This window comes from Gouania willdenowi, chromosome 13, assembly GCF_900634775.1.
Source record: "Gouania willdenowi chromosome 13, fGouWil2.1, whole genome shotgun sequence".
Classification (NCBI taxonomy): Eukaryota; Metazoa; Chordata; class Actinopteri; order Blenniiformes; family Gobiesocidae; genus Gouania; species Gouania willdenowi.
In genome coordinates this window covers 4,032,657-4,053,335 of record NC_041056.1, presented here as the reverse complement: position 1 = coordinate 4,053,335, position 20,679 = coordinate 4,032,657, and the positions used below count along the sequence as shown (strand labels likewise).

The 20,679-nt window shown below is 37.4% G+C and overlaps 1 protein-coding gene across 1 annotated transcript in view; it reads right to left on the bottom strand.

Moving 5' to 3' along the window:
* Positions 1-19,993, bottom strand: part of LOC114474821 (LHFPL tetraspan subfamily member 6 protein) — a 106,878-nt gene extending 86,885 nt beyond the window's left edge. The window contains exons 1-2 of the mRNA XM_028465359.1: positions 19,702-19,993; positions 14,720-15,212 (exon numbers count right to left, since the gene is read on the bottom strand). Coding sequence (XP_028321160.1) covers positions 14,720-15,104 — 385 coding nt within the window. The 5' untranslated portion in view covers positions 15,105-15,212; positions 19,702-19,993. The remainder of the gene's footprint in view (positions 1-14,719; positions 15,213-19,701) is intronic.
* Between the last annotated feature and the right edge of the window lie 686 nt (positions 19,994-20,679).

Sequence of the window (20,679 nt, the reverse complement as noted above, 5' to 3'; positions counted from 1 at the left end):
AAAGTGTTTCCATTGAGCTTTTGCGATACTTTTCAATATTGAAATGTCTGAAAAATCTCCTCATGAAAGTGTAAACATTTGTTAGTGACATTTGAGTGTTTTCGAGAAATTCACGAATTTAGATTTTGCCCATTTCCAAGCTTAATGGAAACTCATTTTGTGTGTTTACAGTATGTCTTCTTTTTTGAGCAATTGATTTTTATTTATTTATCTATGAGGTCTTTATCTGACAAAAAAAAAAACTATAGTCTGCAGCAGCTTTACCAACACTGGTTGGCGGACAAACGCCCGTGCAGGGGCGACCCCTGCCCTGTCCCCTCCTGATCTCATTTTCAGATGCCTTTTAAACACTCTCCACCTGTCCTCAGTTCACGGCCACGCTGTGTGTGACTGACCCACCTCACTGACTCACACTGACCCCGATCTAATCCTTTAACACAGGGGTGGGCAACTCCAGTCCTCGAGGGCCGGATTCCTGAGACTTTTAGATGTGTCCCTGCTTCCACACACCTGAATAAAATGAATGGTTCGTTACCATGCTTCTGCAAAGCTTGATGACAACACATTGGTTTCAACCAAGTGTGTTAAAGCAGGGAGACATCTAAAAGTCTCAGGAATCAGGCCCTGGAGGACTGGAGTTGCTTACCCCTGCTCTAACACATCTACCAAGAGAGAGATGTATTTTCCACCTCCGGCTATTCAGGGATTCAGAATGCTGTTAGTCAAATTAAATGAGACATCCACATGTCAAAGCAAAAAAAAACTGCCTCGCACTCTGAGCACTGGCTAAGTGTGTGTTTGTTATACATCTTTGGAAGGGGAGGTTTACAACAGATGTACTGCAAGTAAATTACAGTGCAAATAACATTTTCCCTCATACATTCATATACTACGTTTCCATCCCAGATCCTGTTTCTCACTAGATTGTTTTTCAACCTGTAAGAATGCAGCAGCACACATGGAGTATTGACCTCACACTGCCCTCACAGAGAAAAACAGGGTATAATTAACCATAATGTCGGAGACTGGGAAAGAATACTGAGCAAACTTCCTCATCTCACAGGACTCAGCCCAATCCATCCAATCCATACTTGTTCATTTATTCAACCGACTCGCCACTTCTGACTTTCCCAGAGGTGTTGAACAGGTCAAACCTGGGCTTTCTGTGCTGTTTATTCCCAATAAGACGTAAAAACCAAATGATACAGGTGTTTTTCCAATGGAAATGATATTTTTATGGCTAAACCAATGCAGGCTTCTGCACATAATGAATGATAAAGTGCTGTTGAGCATCTGTTATGACAATGAGGTGTAAAGAGTACTGATATAGCCTACTCAAGTAGAAGTACTGTTATTTGATTGAGATTGTACTCAAGTACAAGTACCGATACAAGTAAGTCATACATAAAATACTCAAGTACAAGTAAAAAGTAGCTTAATTAAAAAGTACTCAAAGTAAAAGTTACTAGAATTCAAACTTGCCAGCAGAAACATATGGAATTGTCATTGGTGGTCTCGATTTGCAACCCAACCCTAGTGCTCACGACGCGTCACTGCTTTTTACGTAAATGGTTTTCATCTTTGGGAACTGACTGCACATGCGAAAACACAAAAAAACATGCTATGGGGCTTTTGGGAGAGGGCGTGGCCTCCTCCTGCCTTACAGCAAAGTGAGACTGTGCAGCGTCTCTGCCGTACAAGGAAATAGCGATGTTTAGTCATTTAGGCTATGAAAAGCACAAAATGCTGACACTTTCAAAACACTGTTGCTATTGGAAATGGAAAAATATATAATTTACAATTATATTATAATTAAAACAAATAATCAAAATATCAATTCACCCTTGGGTAGGCACTGCCTACCCTGACTGCACGTCACTGGTCTTTAAAATAATTGGAACATAAACAGGCAAAATAAATGATCAAATAATGAAATTACAGTTGATGAGCACAAATGCGGTTCGTCATTAGCAAAAACCTTCATTTCCTGAACTGTCCTTTTCTGTCCTGCGCTCAAAATGTCAGCGATGACTGCAGAGACATCAGATATGTTTTCTGTCGCGGGCTCAGTTCCAACTAAGTGAAAAAAAATCTCAACTGATTTGCAGCACACTGCCTGTAGCTATAAAAACTGTGACTTAACAGAGGAAAAGACTGTAATAACCCATCTGTCTATCCTTTGGTTTCCCAGACTTCCTGTTGGACAAAACCAAATTCCTGTTGATGCTGGGCTTTGTGCCTCTTTTTCCCTCTGTTTCTGACTCCATTTTGTCTATCTTTTTTTTACCTTGTAGCTTAGCCCTTGATCACGCTATAGGTTGCTGAGTGTTGGGATCATCTGTTTTTTCAATATACAGCCACCATATGGAGAAGGACAAGGCATGGAGTAGAACTAGGGGAAAGGTAAGACAGCCTGAAACAGAGGCTGTGTTCAAAATTGCATACTAATGTACTGCTTATAGAAAGTTTGACGTCAAAATGAGTATGCAGTGCGTTCACACTAGAATAATATTTATCAATAAACATGGGATGTGATGTTAAACCATCCTTTGTGCCGAAAGATGGTAGTAACATGAGGTGTCTCAGATATGGGAAGGGTGTACATTTTTGGACTCATCATCAGGAACTTTAATCAGAGGGTGTTTTGGCCTTTTTAACACTGGACGCCCTCATCAAAGGTGGTCAGCTACAGGGTGATCAAGCCTGAGCTTGTATCCAATAACTGTTTTCCACTCTTTATCTGCAGCTGGACTCATCTGTGAAAACCAGCCTCAGAAACCTTGGGGTTGTGTTTGATCAGTCATACAGTGTCTTCACCTGAGAAATATCTTTAAAGTGAGAAATCAGTTTGTACAAAATGCCGCTTCCAGACTTTTGACTGGTGCACCCAGAGCAGCCCATATTACCCCCATTCTATCTAGTCTTCATTGGCTTCCGGTCAAATTTCGCATATAGTATAACATTTTAGTCCTGGCTTTCCGTGAGTTGCATGGTCAGGCCCCTCAGTGTATCACTGACTTGTTGTGCCCCTACACTTCAGGGCGCACCCTTCGGTCTTCAGGTCAGGGTCTCCTAAAGATCCCTAAAACCCATTTTAAACCCAGTCATTCCAGGCTGTGGCACCCAGACTCTGGAATGGCCTTCACCACATATGTGGACTATTTTAAGAAACAAAGCTTTTGGTTAAATGGATTTTTTTTTTTACCTTTTATTATCCTTTATATGATGCACTTTATAAATAAACATTGACTTACTTACTATGGGCCACCTTACACTGTGCTTACTCTGTGACCTGTGTTTGTTTTTCTCCCTAGAAAGTGTCTGCTCTTTGATCTCTTCCTTTAAATAGTATGGAAATATTGAGTACGCAAGAAATACCCAGATGTATACTATATCGGGACATTTTTGAAGAATGCACAGTTGGCACGCTAGTCATACTCAACCGCCCCATGATGCATTGCGAGCGGAATGTAGGGGAAATGTTAAAACATCCCCTTTTCGAAACATCTCCATTCATTTTTAACCCTTTTATAAATAAGACTCTTGTTTTGAAGTTAACCTGGAGGTTTTGTCAGTAGCACAATGGAGGGTCTCTGAAGATCTCCGAAATGTCGGCATGAAACGTGTTTCCGTGAGTTTTATGGATCAAATGAGCACATGTTGATATTCTACTTGGTCACTTTCTCACTTGAAATGTTTTCAGAGCTTTCAAAGGTGGAGAATCAACAGAGATCTTTAGCCTCAGTGTGACTCAGGTTTTTGTCGTTGTTGGTTCCAAATGCATCTTGGGAAACTTGTAAGTATACTTAAGTGGGAACGCTCATCATCCTAATCATACTTATTTTATACGACAGTGTGTACTCACTGAGTTTGTAGCGTATAGTACAGAGTGTTCCATTTCCAACACAGCCAGAGAGTTAAATACTGAGAGCACTGTAAAAACACAGTAGCAGTAGTAGTAGTAGTAGTAGTATAAGTAGGGGGAGATGACAAGGAGTGACTTATTCTAGAGGAAAAAAAGAAAAAAGGAGAGAGACAGATTTCATTGCAATATGGATCCGACTGCTTCTTGTGCACACGCTACGTTCCAATGCACACTGGCTTTTTACGCCCTTGTGGCAGCATTAGGTGGAGTATAAAAGAACTGCGAAATATTGCTGCAGGGACAAAAAATGTGTATCACAGACTAAGAACAGCTTGTGCTTGGGGTTATCCATCAAACCCAAGGATGAGATGTCCACTTTATAACCATCAGAGGCTGGAAAAAGCAACGAGGAGAGAAGACACGCCGCCAAACACTATTACACGGGGTTATTGTCCACAGTGAAACATATGGGCTGGCCGAGTCTCATTAGTTTTATACAATGTCTACATGACAGATGAGACAGAGTAGTCCATCATCATCATCACACCTAAGTGGCAGGCCTATGAGGCGGAAGGAATATAGTTTGGATTGGGAGGTGAAAGGATAACGTGGCAAGGATTTATTTACCCATCAACCCAGAAATGTCTGGTGTGCTGACACCTTTAAACAATGACTGTCGAGAGACAGACAAAAAAAAAAAACAACAAAAAAAACGAGCTCTTCATCCAAAAGCCTTGCTTGGATGAAGCTTGAAAAAAGTGATGGTGGTAAAAGGTGAGTGGAAGAACACTTTGTGGGACTGGGGCGGGTTCCAGCTGGCAGGGACCCATGAATCCAACACAAGGACAAAGCTCATGGCTGTGCTGGTATGGCTTCAGAAAAAGGACAACACTTGCCTGTGCCAAATATCCTTTGGCAACGTGATGGAAGCCACAAAAAGGGGCCGTCCATCTGTAATACATTCACATGCCTTTGAATCCGTGGCTTGTGTTTGTGCCCTTGAATTCCCCTTTGAGCCACAGAGGTAGAGTCGACGGCGGTAAAGTTAATTTCATCAGTCTTGAACACGACACAAGAGGAATGCCTTGTTCCAACCGAGTGTGACCGGTCACGTTTGTGGGAGCAACAGAATTGTTCACTGTGGTGAAACAAATGCACACACAGCGGACAAACCCAACCGGACCGTGTACCGTAATATTGCAACCATTGTCTCTATGACTTCACTACATTTCCCAATTATCATCGTCCAGCACCAGTGTGGGCAAATGAGCTGCTGGCAAAGGGCTGTAAACACAGTCAATCAACCCAAAAAACAAAATAAGAGATGCGTTCCCGGAAAGCAGCACTGCCAATTAGTTGATATTTCAGACTCTCGGTTTCAATAGAGGCTCGTGTGGGAAGTATCCAACCAGCACGGCCAGTCCGGCTGTGCAAACAGCTGAGAATAAAACCAGTACGATACACAGCTTGTAGGCAATTGGCTTTTTAGATTAGATTCTGTTTGCAATTTTACGTAATCTGAAACTTTAACCCTGGAGTGGTCAAAATGCTCGAGGATTCGTTTGCTCTGATAGTCCGCCTCGATTGGGTGATGTAAACACGCACACACAGTCTAGAGTAGAGCTTTAAATGGGCCGAAAAAAAAGACCCGACCTGGCCCGAGCCCGACACAACGCGACCCAAACACGTCCGACCTGAAAGAAGCTGATGTCTCTTTAAGCCTGAACCAGTTTCAACCTAGAGCTGGGCTATATAGACCAAAACTCATATCTCTATATATTTTTTCTCAAAATGACGACATCAGAATCAGAATCAGAATTCCTTTATTAATCCCAGGGGGAAATTGCTTTTGTTGTGTTCTGTTGAGTTCTGAACACAAACCGAGCCAAACCAAGGAGATAAAGATTATCACCTATCCTCCGCCCAGGGTTGGGGTGGATTACAATTCAATTACCCATGTTCAACTAAATTATGATTAGGGTTAGGGGGGCCAACATTTTTTCCAATTACAATTATTATTTTTCCTCTGTAAGTCATTTACAATTGCGTTCTCAATTACTAACGTTCACATTCAATCAATCACAATTACTGAGGCTGAAATAAACAACCCCATAGAAAGCAACGTGTTAGCATTCTGTTAGCATCTATTATAATAACAGGTCAGTTTTGACCAATGTCTCAAATCAGCTGTAAAATACACAAATATTATCGATCATCCAATTTGTTTCTCATCTTGTTTGGCTTCCTAATCAATGAAAATACTGGTATTCATATTTTAGTATATTTTAATATCTGAAAGCAATTATTATTCAATTACCATTACAACGGCAACAGATTTTTTCAATTACGATAACAATTATAATTGCGTCATAATTGTGATTAATTACCAAGTACGCAATTACATTTATAATTGACAGCAAACCGTGTTCTCCACCCATTCTGAATGACTATGGGACTGAATCGGTGTGAACAAAACACGCTTAATCTCACATTACAAAAGCACACAGGGCAACAGGTATATTTGTTAAAAAGAAAAAAGCCACACACTCACTTTTCTCTAAACTCATTTCATCAAAACCTGGAGCTATTTTCTAATATAATAGACGTATGAAGTCAATAATAAACGCTTTGAGCTGATCTCACAGTGAATGGCAGTGACTTTTTTCACATGAAGACCAACTAGTTTCTTAAATGTATTTTAACAATGACAGGCAGAATTAGACTCTAATGTTCCCAGTGGCTGTGAAAAAAAAAAAAACAACACTTTTTTTAAACATCTGCACGGATCACAAAGCTCCAAAAAAAAAAGTCCTCTGTTTGTACCAAACTGATGGTGCTGTCAAACCTCATAAAAAGCTCCGGCTCATGCATCATATTGGTTGTTATTTCACCTTCAGTCTTGAGGACACGTTCTCAATAAAATACCGTTTACCTTGAGAAGTGATTTATCTCCTGACATTTTCTATCAAGATTTAAAACGACTCTAATCCGACCGACATTTTCTGCAGGACAAGGCTATATATATATATATATATAATTTTTTTTTAGAAAACACAACATTATCATTTTTCTGACGTGAGCAGCAATGCTCAAACGCAGAAAAACTCATCTTTGAGACATTAGATTTTAGGACGCAAAGCTGTTTTATTTGATCTGATTGCCTTGAAAAGACAGAAGCAGTAAAGTGAGCCCTCAACGGCAGCTCATGTTTTTAAATTGACACCAATAAACTCATATCGTGCATGTCTCCGCTGGAACACCCCCCTAAATCAGAGTAATAAAAAATATCACAGTCTTAACGTTCTCCAGCTTTTATTGTTGATTAAAATCCAGCTGTGTTTTTGCTGGTGATGCAGATCATTTCATTTCTTTTCTCATTATCAGTTTTTTCTCTCCCCCAAAAACAAAAAAACACAGACACCAGTAATTAGACCTTAGTTATTTGAGGGGAACCAATGTTTTTATTCAGCTGCTATAAAAAAAAAAAAAAAAAAAAAAGAGGTCAGCCATGCAAAACATTTTCATTGTTGTCTTGCCAGGTTTTGAATGACTTTCTGGTCTAATCTTTTAAACTCTAACAGCGTTTGGCATCATAGCATGAGCCTAAATATCCTTCAGAGCCACAAAGAATGGGAATTCAAACATCTGGTCTGACTTTCGAGTAAATGTTCGTCACTAAAATTGTCCTTAATGCTGTTGCTCATATTCAAAAATTGACATCAACATTTGACGACCGATATTTTGATTCAGGATTACAAGTGTCAAAAATGTCTTGAAAGTGGAAAAAAGTGCAGCAAAATCACTGAAATTTGATGGAGAATTGGCAGAAATGCAGCAAAAAATGCATTGAAAGGAGCAAAAATTTGGCAAGAAAAAGTGATGAAAATAGGTGTTTCGATTATTTGTGATTTAATGTGTCCATTTTTTCCCATTTGTGTGGATTGATTCCACTAACGCTAACGTTCAAGACAATTATTTTAGACCATCAGACCACATGGGCTAAATCTCTGTATTAGTCTGATGAAAGACGAGTTGTGTTGTTGTTACGTATAAAAGACTAATAAATGAATGTAGTAACCAAATAAAGCTTTAAAAAATAAAGGAAGCCACTTAATAGGGATTCTGAACCCATATTATAAGGTAGGGGTGTACATTGGCATGAATCTGACGATATGATATATCCTGATATATCTGGATATTAAACAATATGATATACATCACAATATATCGCAACATCATTAATGACAAATTTCACCTTAACAAGTACAAAATGGTATGAAATACAATTCATAATTTGTAATATAATTTATTTTTTAAACTTACAAGAACAAGTAAATGGTTCAAATATCAAAAACAAGTGGTATGTTTATCAAACTGTCAAATGACATTTTACAAAAAAAGTTTAAACTTTTGCTTCAACAACAGATTCTGCTTCTGTTAAGTTCTTAAATTCTATTCTCAAAATAAAATGTATTTATTTAATTGCAATAACAAAACATGACCTTCGACAGCATGTGCAGACAAAGTGGAAAAAATACAATTAAAATTAATTATATTCTCATCAAAAAAAACTAAAAACCCATACATCTATAAAAGCGCCCCGTATCTTTTATAGAAAATAAACTTCCAAACTAAAATGCATTGAGGAGTGAGGTGGTTATGCATACTGTATGTTAGCACAAATAAAAAAAATTTAGTTTTTGGACAGTGTTTTTGATTTGTTGTTATAATCGCGCGGTGAAATATCGCGATATATATACGAAGAGTAATCCTAACGTTGCAAACGTTGATTGGCTGAAATCTTCAAAAGGGCGACGCCCACATATAAAGGATATCTCTGTGTGTCCCAAAAGACATTTCTTAAACAAAATAGTAACAAAGTGTTTTTTATTATCATCTAAAAAGCATTTCTGTGACGGTTTAAAACCTATCTATTGATATGTCGCTTTCTTCATAGTAAATTGCGTCTCATCTCCACATGCACTGCCTACATTTCTCCTACAACTGCAGCACTCAATGTTTCCTTCCTAACCCTCCTAAGCTCACACTGAATTACTGTGCAATCTCTGTAATTTATTCATTATTATGGATTTATGATTAAGGCAAGAGACTTTTTTCATACCACGAGTTTTATCTGCCCCCCATCCATTAAAAATATGAAATCTCCTGTTTAATCAAAGCCAATTAGGATCTTCCGTGGCCTCGAGCTGCCAATCCCTTCGTCATGTGAATATTGATCGAGCGAAAGCTGAGCTCAAGGTCTTTGTTATACAGCAGAAAGAATAAAAGCTTGATTTAAAACACAGCTTATTTAACTAAAAGGAAGTAAAAGAACTTGTTGTGAACAAATGGTTATTAGTGTTTTTCCTCTGCTGTGTTGTTCAGGCTCAGACCTTCAAAAAAACAAAACAAAAAAAAAAAACACCAGGCAAAGCCCACTCTTCAGGAACGGGGGGGGCAAAATCCCTAACAACCAAATCCAAGTCAGGAATCTTTTAAAGCCTGGACCTCTGGTCAGTGCCTCCACCATTTAACATGTGCACTCCTGCATGAGTGAGACAAGAAAACCACCATGAAGGCGGTTGTTTAATGTAAGCAGCACACAGCGCTCAGTCCTTTGAATTATGAGTCGCACTCACGCTGAAACTCTTACTGAGAAATTTGGGCTCGTGCCATTAGCAATTAACAAGCTCCAGAGCAACGTTGCCTTTAGTACATCAGGAGACAAAAAAAAACAGCATTAATAGGAGGTAAATAACACTTAAAGTAACAATAATAGCTATTGTGAACATTCTTCTCCTTGGAGGTTGCAGCTAATGGGATAAAGCTGATAGATCTCTTCCAGTCTTAATCTGCTTCATGAGAGTAAGATAAAGTACAGACAGATATAAAGTGGATGTTTTATTGGTTAACGCCCCAGAGGAAACTACTTCTTCTCCTGCACAAATCTCTTTATTAGCAGTGACCAAAGACACTTCCCCAACAGACGTTCTATATTTCACAGTCAGGTATATCGTCACGTCGTCAGACATAGATCTATATCTGATCTACCTTGGGATGGACCGATTTATTACCATAAACCTGCAGCGCTTCCTTTAAGTGAATTGAAAATTAAACTTTTTTGTCTTTAATCTAGAGCAAATGGTTCTACTGTGATATAAAGGTTTCTCAAATTACTTGTGTTTTAACCCAGTCTTTCATGGACCATTGATAAACAACAAGGTTAAATGCATTTTCCAAAATATGGTCAATTTTTGACGATAAAGTATTGTAATTTGTAGGGATGCACCATAATGAAAATTCTAGCCCAAAACCGAAAATGAGAAAACCAAGGCCGAAAACCAAAAAACTAAGAAATTATTATGCAAATGATTAGTCCCATTGCATTAATGGCTAAAAATGTAAACTAACCTCACTAAAAGTGAGTCCGTGGACAAGTTGGCCCGTTTCCAGACAAGCGTGTGCGCTGACTGCAGTGTTTGATCACATCTTTATAACATCCTGTTTCAATCGTCTTGTTTTGGTGGGAAAAGTGTTTCCGAAGGTACGTATTTGGGCCATTTTCGGCTGAAAATTTTTGTTGACCGAAATTGGGGTGCATCACTAATCAGAATAGCTCAGTCTGGAGAAATACTGGAGAAATAATACAATGACTGCAGTATTTGGAAGAATAGACAACAGGTTTAAGTTGACCTGACATCGCATTCAACATCATTTGTATAGCGCATTTCATACACATTCGGTGTGTGGCTTCAGGGTATCAATACCTTAATGGAGTTCAAAAATGAGAAGTGCGCAATTATTTTTTCCAGAGTTATTGCCCTCGAGGTATCTTTAAAGGGGACAGCTTTTCTTAGGAAACTTTTAAGATAGTTAGTAATTTTATATTCTGATGTGATAATATTTTCTTATGTATACATCTAAGTTCTTAGATTTAGGACATTTAGGAAAATGTTGAGAGTTATAATGACAACCAATGTGGCGTGGGATGTTGATGACTGTCTTCTTGTTGTTTATGCAATGACAATGATGGCTTCTATTCTCTTCTATTCTATTCTATTCTGTTTCAGTTAAAGGAGCATCTTGCTTTGCCTCAGTTTTCCACTGCCACATGAGATGCATCAACACATGCACTTTCCCATTATGTCACTGCCAATTAGCCATTCAGACACATCTCTGCCCTTTGGCTCACAAGCACTCAAGACGCTTCCTTTTATCACCCTCCCAACTACATTCATACACGTTTAGATTTCTCACTTCAAGGTGGAATTCACAAGAATCCCATCACCAGAAATAGCTTTCTACTGTGACAGGCGTGCGCACGGTGCTGCAGGAAGCTTTAAAAGAGCTTTCCTTACATGAAAGTGCACGTCTGAATAACCCAGCCATCTTTCACCTTGATCATCCTGCATACATGACTAATACTGATGTTTCTTAGTAGCTTCATCTAAAAAAAAAAAAAAAAAAGAACCAAAGACGTGGTCCACTGTAGATTTTTCCTTCTGGAATACTCCGGCTCTGCCAAATCTGAGTGCAACCTGCTTTTCTGTCACATCAGCGACGGCGTGGATTGCAAGCTGTGAGCAGAGCGGCGAGCCGCGGTATGCAAGCACGACTTCTTTAGGAGTTAATGAGAGGGCTGGAGTGCTGCCGCTTCTTTAAACTAGGACAGCAAAATTTAGCTGCTTCAAAGAAAAGCCTGACTTCAGACCTCCCATCATGAGAAGATACACGTGCAAAAGCCAACAGCACATAAACAAACCTCAGGGCTTTGTTTAGGGAGTCTACTTACAGTCCGTGCACACACAAATGACAACATCAGGACCAAAGGTTGCAACATGAACAAGACTGCGTCTACACTCTGAAAAAAAAAAAGGTTTCTTCAAAAGGTTTTTCAAGAACTTTGAGACTTTAAGTGCAAAACTTTGTATCAATTGTATTTCTAGGGCAAAATATTGGCAGCACATAAGACGAGAGAAGGTAAATCTTTTGTTTGTTAAGCACACACAACAAAACACTTGGAAATGGAGGATTTCAAACCATGCGGCTGAAAACATTGTGTGAGGTTTCTTTTCATGAAAATAAATTGTGGCATTCATTGCGTTTAAAACCCACAGAGTAATGATAACTGCACATAAAGGAGGCTCTATGTAAACAAACCATGGAGCATTTAAGCTACGTTTTTTCCAAGTGACATTTTCTCTTTAAAGCTGCTGGAATATTGTTTTAACAGATAAAGACATAGTTAGGGCCCTATAAAAAATAAAATAAAGATCCTTTTAATTTCCGTGTTTTCCACATTCTTTTTTACAATTCAGTTTTTTTTTTGATAGAAATATCTCATATTTTATTATTTTTATAATAATTACAAAAAACCACAATTAAACAAAAATAAAAGTGTATATCTTTGATTTACTGATCTATGAGGTCTACACTATTTATTTGATAATTATTTATCTATTTATTTTATTCTTTATCTGATTAATTCCAGCAAGTTCACTTGGTCTTCCTCTTGAATATTATGTTAAGGTTTTCATTTATTTAGACAACTTTTATCAGGGAATTTACTTTCATCTCCTGACATGTTTCGACTGTCAACTGCCAGTCTTCTTCAGCGGCATCTGCTGATCATTTTGATGTGCCCGTGACTTGTACATTTCCTGAAAAACAGTTGTCTGAATAAAAGAAAAACTTAACATATTCAAAAAGAAGACAAAAATAACTTGCTGGAATTATTACGCGGAAGTCCAGGAAACATCAAAGCGATCAGCAGACGCCTCTGAGGAAGACTGGCAGTTGACAGTCGAAACATGTCAGGAGATGAAAGTAAATTCCCTGATAAAAGTTGTCTAAATAAAAGAAAACCTTAACATAATAGTTTAGTTTGGGTTTGCAAACCCAAACTAAACTTTTCCAAATGGCCCAAAAAGCCCCAAAAACTTGTTTCCTCTAAACACTCTTTTGTAATTACAATAGCATCATGCAAGAATTTCTGCATTTCTTTGTTCAACACACAGGAAGTTGTTCCCGTTATCAGGTCGTAAAACCAGGAATAAGGTGGAATATTTCTGAGTGCACAGAATGGCACGTTATGAGTTGATTGAGACACGATACATTCCCATTAGGAGTTAGGCACCTAAAATTATGCTAAAAGCTCGTTTCAGCCGGAAGTCGGCTAGAAATCGCCTACTCAACCCCTAATGCGTTTCTTTATTACATCATCAGTGCAGCGCTGCAGAGGCTGCAGACAGAAAACAAAGCAACACCCTTTATTTCAAGTTTCTGCAAGACACATAAAAACCCTTGAAATGTGCACGGTTGACTATTTTAACAAAAATATCTTTAAAAAAATGCAATTTTTTTTTTTTAAATACTATTTATTGCACATGCATTGACGTTGGCTTCACATAGCAGAGGAGTTCTGCTGTCTGATTTATTATTTAAGGACTACAGCACGACACTGAGCCAAATGGACAATGCTGGGAACAACTGAGATAAGCAACATGACATAAGCCACAAAAAAGTGTAGAGAAAAAAAGCTGCACCGGTGTTTAATATTCAGCTTTTTAAGGTTCAAACTGAGCAGTGGGTTGAATGTAAAACAGTGTGACACCATTAAATGAGGACCGCGACTGAGGTCTCCCCGCGAGACCTCGTTTATTTCATGAGCTAAAGAGTGTCGGAGGAAACCAGCAGTGGATGGAGCTCGGGAATAAAAAAAGAAAGAAAGAATAGGACATGACAAAGAATGATGATGGACAACATAAAACTTCTGCTACATTTTCACAGAGTTTAGGTTCTGCTTTGGCAAACCATTGATGTGACTAAGGACGACTGGAGCACTCCTTTACCATTCAAACTGTTTCCTCTGGTCATATCATACTGTATAGTACACTGAAAAAAGAAAATAGTTGGACCAACTTAATTGCATTGTTTCAGTTGGTATAACCTGAATACGTTAAGTTCTTTGAAGTTTTAATAACATAATTAATTCAAGTCACATGGATTTAATAATTTAAGTTTTGCATTATTCCAACTCAAAATGAAGTCAAGGCAACTTAAAGTTTTCAATTATTCCAACTAATTTATTTGTATAACCAGAACTTGGCAGAAATTATAAAACTAAACAATATCAGATTTGTTTTTTTTCCTCCCATAGAAACTTTTTGAGAGAAGTACGAGGTGTCATGTTGTCAGATGCAAAGCATCACGAGAAAAATAACTGATACAGGTTAAATATAATGAGAACTAAAACAGAAATCTAAATGAAAATCATTCACAACTTTGAGTAAATTCAACTGCTGTGTAGATGTTGATGAATCACAATTATTCCAGTGTTTTTCAGCTTTGGGGTCGCCTAATATGTCGAGTCATTGACTTGAAAGTGACTTAAAATTATATTTTTCATTTTTTTTAATCATTACTCTTGCTCTCAGTTCTGGTGCTCTTAGATCTCAGAGCAGCCTTTGATACAGTGGATTTATTACTGCTGAGACTGAAAAGTGTTTTTGGGATTAAAGAAACGGCGCTAGGTTGGTTTAAATCCTATTTATCAGACAGAACCCACTTTGTTCATGTTAAAAATCTCTGGAGTTAATCATGGAGTTCCACAGGGTTCAGTTTTAGGACCAACACTCTTTACATTATATATGCTTCCACTAGATAACATTATCAGAGAACATAAATTGTTATGCAGATGACACACAGCTCTATTTGTCAATGAAATCAGATGAAACTCATCAGTTATTAAAACCCCAGGCTTGTCTTAAAGACATCATATCCTGGATGAACCGAAACCGATATATTGCCCAGCTCTAGTTGGGAACCACTGAGTTATTTCAAAGTTTGACTCACCTCCGACGAACTGAATCCCCCCCGCCACCCGTCCAATGGTGCGTGAGATCAGGTCAGAGATGCAGCAGCCCATGAGCGCAGTGAGGGCCACCAGCAGGAGGAGGCCACACCCCACGCCCGTCACCACTGTGCAGATCCTCCACTCCAGGCTGGGGATGCCCTGGAAGGAGGCGTAGCGCCCGCACTGCTCCAGCATCACCGTGGCCTGCCTCTCCTCGTCCCTCACCGGGTACGAGCAGCGGCGGAACGTACCGAACGACACCGGTTTGTCCATCTGCGTTCCCAGGAGCCAATAGGGCATGAAGAAGCCCACGCAGGAGGCAGCTGCACACAGCAGGGACAGCAGGGCCCAGATGACCCCCGTGCACGTCAGACTAGACGCCATCGTAAACAGTCTGCAAATGGTTGACAAACAGCCTTTAGGGGAGCAGTTGGTGTGATGTCGAGAACATGAAACACCAGAAGTCTTCAGCTCCTCAGCAGCTCCAGGTCCCTGTCAGACATCACACAAACATCCCTTTAAATAAAACATATCATTAGTACACCAACAGTCAATACATGTTTATCTGCACTTCTTTTTAAATCGTCATATTACTTTATCTTTATCTGAAGGCAGGGTTGGGGTCAATTACATTTTTCAGTTACAATTACGTCTTCAATTATCCATGTTCAATTACAATTACAGTGACCAGAATTTTTTCCAATTACAATTAAATTCCAATTGTTTTTTTTTATCCTCAGAAAGTCAATTACAATTACGTTCTCATGCACTAAAGTTCAATTACTGAGCCTGAACTAAATAAATCTAATAAAAGTTAACCTTCCTCGTGTGTTAGCTTTCTGTTAGCATCTCTTATGACAACAGGTCCTAAATCAGCTGTAAAATACACTACGTATATCATTTCATTTTTTCCTTATCTATTGATTACCCTGTTAAGCTTCCTAATCAATAAAAATATAAAATAAGTTTTGATATTTATGGTGTGAGCATTTGAGCCTTTGTTGTGTCTGTATACCCCTCAATGTTTTTTTAATGGTAAAATGTGGGAAAACTATATTTTAATAATTAACTACATATGTGTAGAACTGTACATAGAACTGTAACATAGTTCCGCAGTTTTGCGTCAACTTATAATTGACAGTTTTTATAGAAATTTTATGGCAATTTCAATTACAAAGTAAATTATCTAAACTCAATTACAATTTAATTATGATTACGACAGCAACAGAATTTTAAAAATACAATTACAATAAAATTTACACCATAATTGGAATTAATTATTAATCAAGCGATTACAGTTATAATTGGTACTTGAGAAAGATTAAAATTAACAAATGAAAAATTAAAATATGGGGTTTTATCATTTTTATTTTTATTTAAAAATTATAATCATACTAAATACTGTATTAGCAGCAACTCACAAATCGACAACAAAAACACATAAAATAAAGATAAAAATATACTGAATAATAAAAAGAACAAATAACAACAAAATGAAACCAAAAACACAGGCACTAAGAGAGAAAAACACTTACAGCAACACACAACATGACAACAAAGACACAATAAATGAGAGAAAAATACACAAGGTCACTACAAAACACACAAAAATAACATAAACTTACAAAACAACATAAGAAACAACCAAACGACACCAAAAACACACACTGACAGAGAATAATTTAGATAATACCAACAACACAAAAAAAGGCAAAAAATATCCAGAATAGTAAAGGAACAGACAAACAACAACAAAATACACAATATTAAGATGTAAATTATCCTAATTCGAACATGAACTGAAAATAGTATTACTTTATCTTTATTTGAAGGGGAAGGAATAATAATAATAAAAAAAAAACAGGCGTCAAACTCATTTTAGTTCAGGGGCCAAATAAGGAGCATTTTGATTTCACGAGGGCCACAGATTTTATGCAAGAAAACAAGTAATTTAAAAATTATTGTGTCTTAGTTTGCACTTCTACGTATACATAAAATAGAAACCGACAATATCCAAGCAATAAGTCACAGATATCAGTCCCAACATGATCTTTACTTTAAAGTTCCTAGATTTTTTTTTTTTTTACTAATTTCTGTTCCATTAAAGGAAATATTTGAGGAAAATTGAAGGATTTTGTGAGAATTTAGACTGTTTAACAATAGAATTTCAACTGTTTAACAATAAAACTGGCTGCAATTGTGTTATATAAACACTGGGAAAAGTGTGAAATATTGTTGAGTTTCATTTACACAATGATTCATGTTTTCTATGTCATTTTTACTTTCTCCTGCGGGCCGAATTGGAGGCTCCAAAGGGCCGGATTTGGCCCCCGGGCCATGAGTTTGACACGAGAGTTGTAGAGTTTCTTATTTGTCTCTTTACTGGTGAGCATTAAACCTGTCACATAAAGTAATGCATGATATAAATGAATTAAGATTGCAAAGCACTGAGTCATTGTTATTTCACTGTTAATATTTTGGGGAATGCTAATTCTCTGAATGCATGACAGCACTTCTTATTATTACACTACGTATATGAAGAGTGGTGAGGCTTCCTCTGCACGCTCTGCCTTCCACTCACGGTTAAAAAACGTGCAACAATGTGTGTGTGTGTGTGTGTGTGTGTGCCTGCATGCGTTTGTTTCTGTGTTAACCTTTTAAATGGCTAGTGGTGAACTGTCTGCATGAAACTGGACTCTGTCATCTGGAAACTGGAGTTGGATTCAGTATCTGATCAGAATAAGTTGGTACATAGATTGAATGCTTAAAAAAAAACAACAACAAACAGGTAAAGTCACCAACATTGGATGTATTGTATGTACGTAACATTGTGTAATGGTCCAACCCCTTGTTATCATCATTATTGTTAGAGTTATCGTAGGAGTTATTATTTTTTATAACTCTTTTGTCCTGGAACTCCTCCTAAGCTTTTAATGCAGCATTAATGACACGTATTTCATCTCATAGGGGCAATGTCAAGGTCGTGTCAAGTGTCATAAAACTACATTTTCTATATCTCTATGAATTTTTATTGTACAAGTTGGATGCTTACATTTATGAAAAGCTCATCTCAAGCGAAGTATTTTACTTAATTAGACCGAAGCTGTACAACCTACCAGTAAAAAGATGGGTAAGGGTCAAAATTCATGACATCACAAAAATAAAGATTCCCTATACCTTGGCCACGAATTGAGATACAGACTGGTACCATTGAACAGTATTTCCTTTCAATGTGTGACCTTTACTTTTGCTCAAGGTAAGAAAAATATACTTTTTTTCCTATAACTTGGCCACAAACTGAGATACGATGCTCAAACTTGTACCATTGAACAACACTTCCTTTCAATGTGTGACCTACCAGTAAAAAGATCGGTAGGGGTCAAAGTTCGTGACGTCACAAAAAAAAAAACAAAAAATAAACTTTTTTTCCCTCTAACTTTGCCACAAATTGAGAGACAGTGCGCATCCTGGTACCATTGAACAACATTTCCTTTCAATGTGTGTCTTTGACCTTCACTCAAAGTCATATTTAAGGTCAAGGTCAGTCATCTTTTTTTTTCCTGCATTGTATAACTTGTGCTGGCACTTTATTGCGTCAAATGCGATTAATTAATTACAAATAAAAAATAACACAGCCAAGAGATAAGTTATGGTTGTGACAATTTTCATGTTTCTATATATGACAAATTACTCTTTACTGTCATATCAGTAACAACAACAAAGCCAGAAAGAAGATTGATACTGAGATTATAAATATTAAAATATATTCCATTAAGTCTCCTAAATAGGATTATTATGGAAGCGGATTCGTGCCAACTTTAATGAAGAAAATAATTTTGGGCAAATCAAGAATAAAGTAGAAATGTCGAGATTAAAGTTGAAATTTCGAGAATAGAGATGAAATATAATATTGAGATTTAAATAAAAAAAGATTAGATAGAAGTCGAATTTTTGAAAAAAAAAAAAAAATACAATATAGTGGTTAAAGTTGAAGGTTTTACAAATCAAGTTAAATCTACGGAAGCTGACTAAGGCCAATTCAACATTTTTTTATATATATACATTACATTATATCTTGACATTAAATTTCTACTTTAATCTCAATATTATATTTCAGTTTGATCTTGACATTATATTTCAACTTTAATCTTGTCTTTTGTACTTAAATCTCAAAATTACATTTCAACGTTTCTTCTCGAAATTTCAACTTTAATCTCAACATTACATTTCAACTTTAATCTTGACATTATATTTCTACTTTAATCTCGACATAATATTTCAACGTTAATCTCGACATTACATTTAAACTTCAATCTTGTTTTTTCAACTTTAATCTAGTCTTTTCCACTTTAATCTCAAACTTATATTTCAACTTTAATCTTGGCAATATCTCAGTTTTAACCTTGACATCATATTTCAACGTTAATCTTAACATTATATTTCAACTTTAATATTAACATTATAATTCAAATTTAATCTCGTTTTTTTTTTTTTTTTTTTTTTTTAATTATATTTCAACAAAATTCTCAATTTACCCAAAAATATTGTATCCATTAAAATTGGCCGAAATCTTCTTTTGTACATTATTTACAAAGTAGAAATGTGGAGTTTAAATTCCAATCATAATGAATCACAAACACCCAAAGTTTATGAACAAAGATGAAACAAATGTCATTATTGGGACATGTTGTGACATATCTGCTTCTTCTTCTTCTTCATTGGTTATTGGCGTGTTGCAACCAACTTGAAAATGTTCACATCCCCAGCTGCTGTACATGTTTAATGTCATTAATGTTTTCTACTGTATTTCTGCATCACAAACTGGCGGAACCCTGTTGTTCTCTTAGTTTAATAAACATGAGCAGTCATTCTTTAGAGGTGACCTAAACACTACACACTGTGGGAATGACAATAAACGACCAAAGCAGAACAAACACGATGAATGCGCGACGTGTGCGTGTGTGCGCGTGTGTGCGCTTACATGTTGTTGGAGAGCTCCGGGGACGCGGTGCGCTCTGTTCCATCTGCGGACTCCAGGCTCCTCTCAGCCGGACCTCAAACTTTTCTGCACCCCGAGGAATTTGGAAGAAGATTGTGGTCGATTCCCAAAAAGAATGTGACTCAGAATCACTAGAATGAGGAGTAGGAAAAACGGAATCCCGATCCAGGGATATGGGAGCGATCGTGTCCGTTTCCTTAAATGACAGAAAGATCCACCGCGGAGGAGAAGCGTGAGGCGTTTACGGACTCCTGAACGCCTGCCTCACATTCCTGCTCCCAGAGAGAGAGAGAGAGAGAATGGAGGGAGGGAGGGAGGGAGGGAGGGAGGGGTCTGCGTGGGGGTCCGTGGTTGACCATCAATCAGAAATATCTCCACCCAGGGGCCGGTGTCACGTATACGCAGTAGTCATACTGTGATTGTACCCTTGCTGGAATTACCATGCGCAAATTGTCATACTGAGATTCCAATGATATCTTAGTTCGTAATTCACATTAATATCGTGTATTATAAAAGTTTTCAAGTGTAATATGCATTTTAAACATTTCAGCAAGTATTTTTTCTCGGTGAAGTGCATTTTATGCCAAAATAATTGTAGATCATACTGAAATTGCTGTACTAGATTTGTCATAGAGAGCTTGCGATTCTCAACTGGTGGGTCGGGACCCAAAAGTGGGTCGCGGACAGCTTGTCAAAAATGAATGAATACTTCATGTCTCTCAAGTTGGACTTGTCTTATTTTGAAAGAAACTTTTCTTATGACAGGCATGAAATGCATGTTGCATAGGAAAACATGTAGATTTATGTTTAAAAAACATTATATACGCATGTTTTCAACAGCTATTTTTGAAAAACTTTTAGTTTGGTTGACTGAATTCTAAATTCTAAAAAAAGTGGGGTCACGATTTAATGACCGTGGCAAAATGTGGGTCCCAGGGTGAGACCATGTTGAGAACCCCT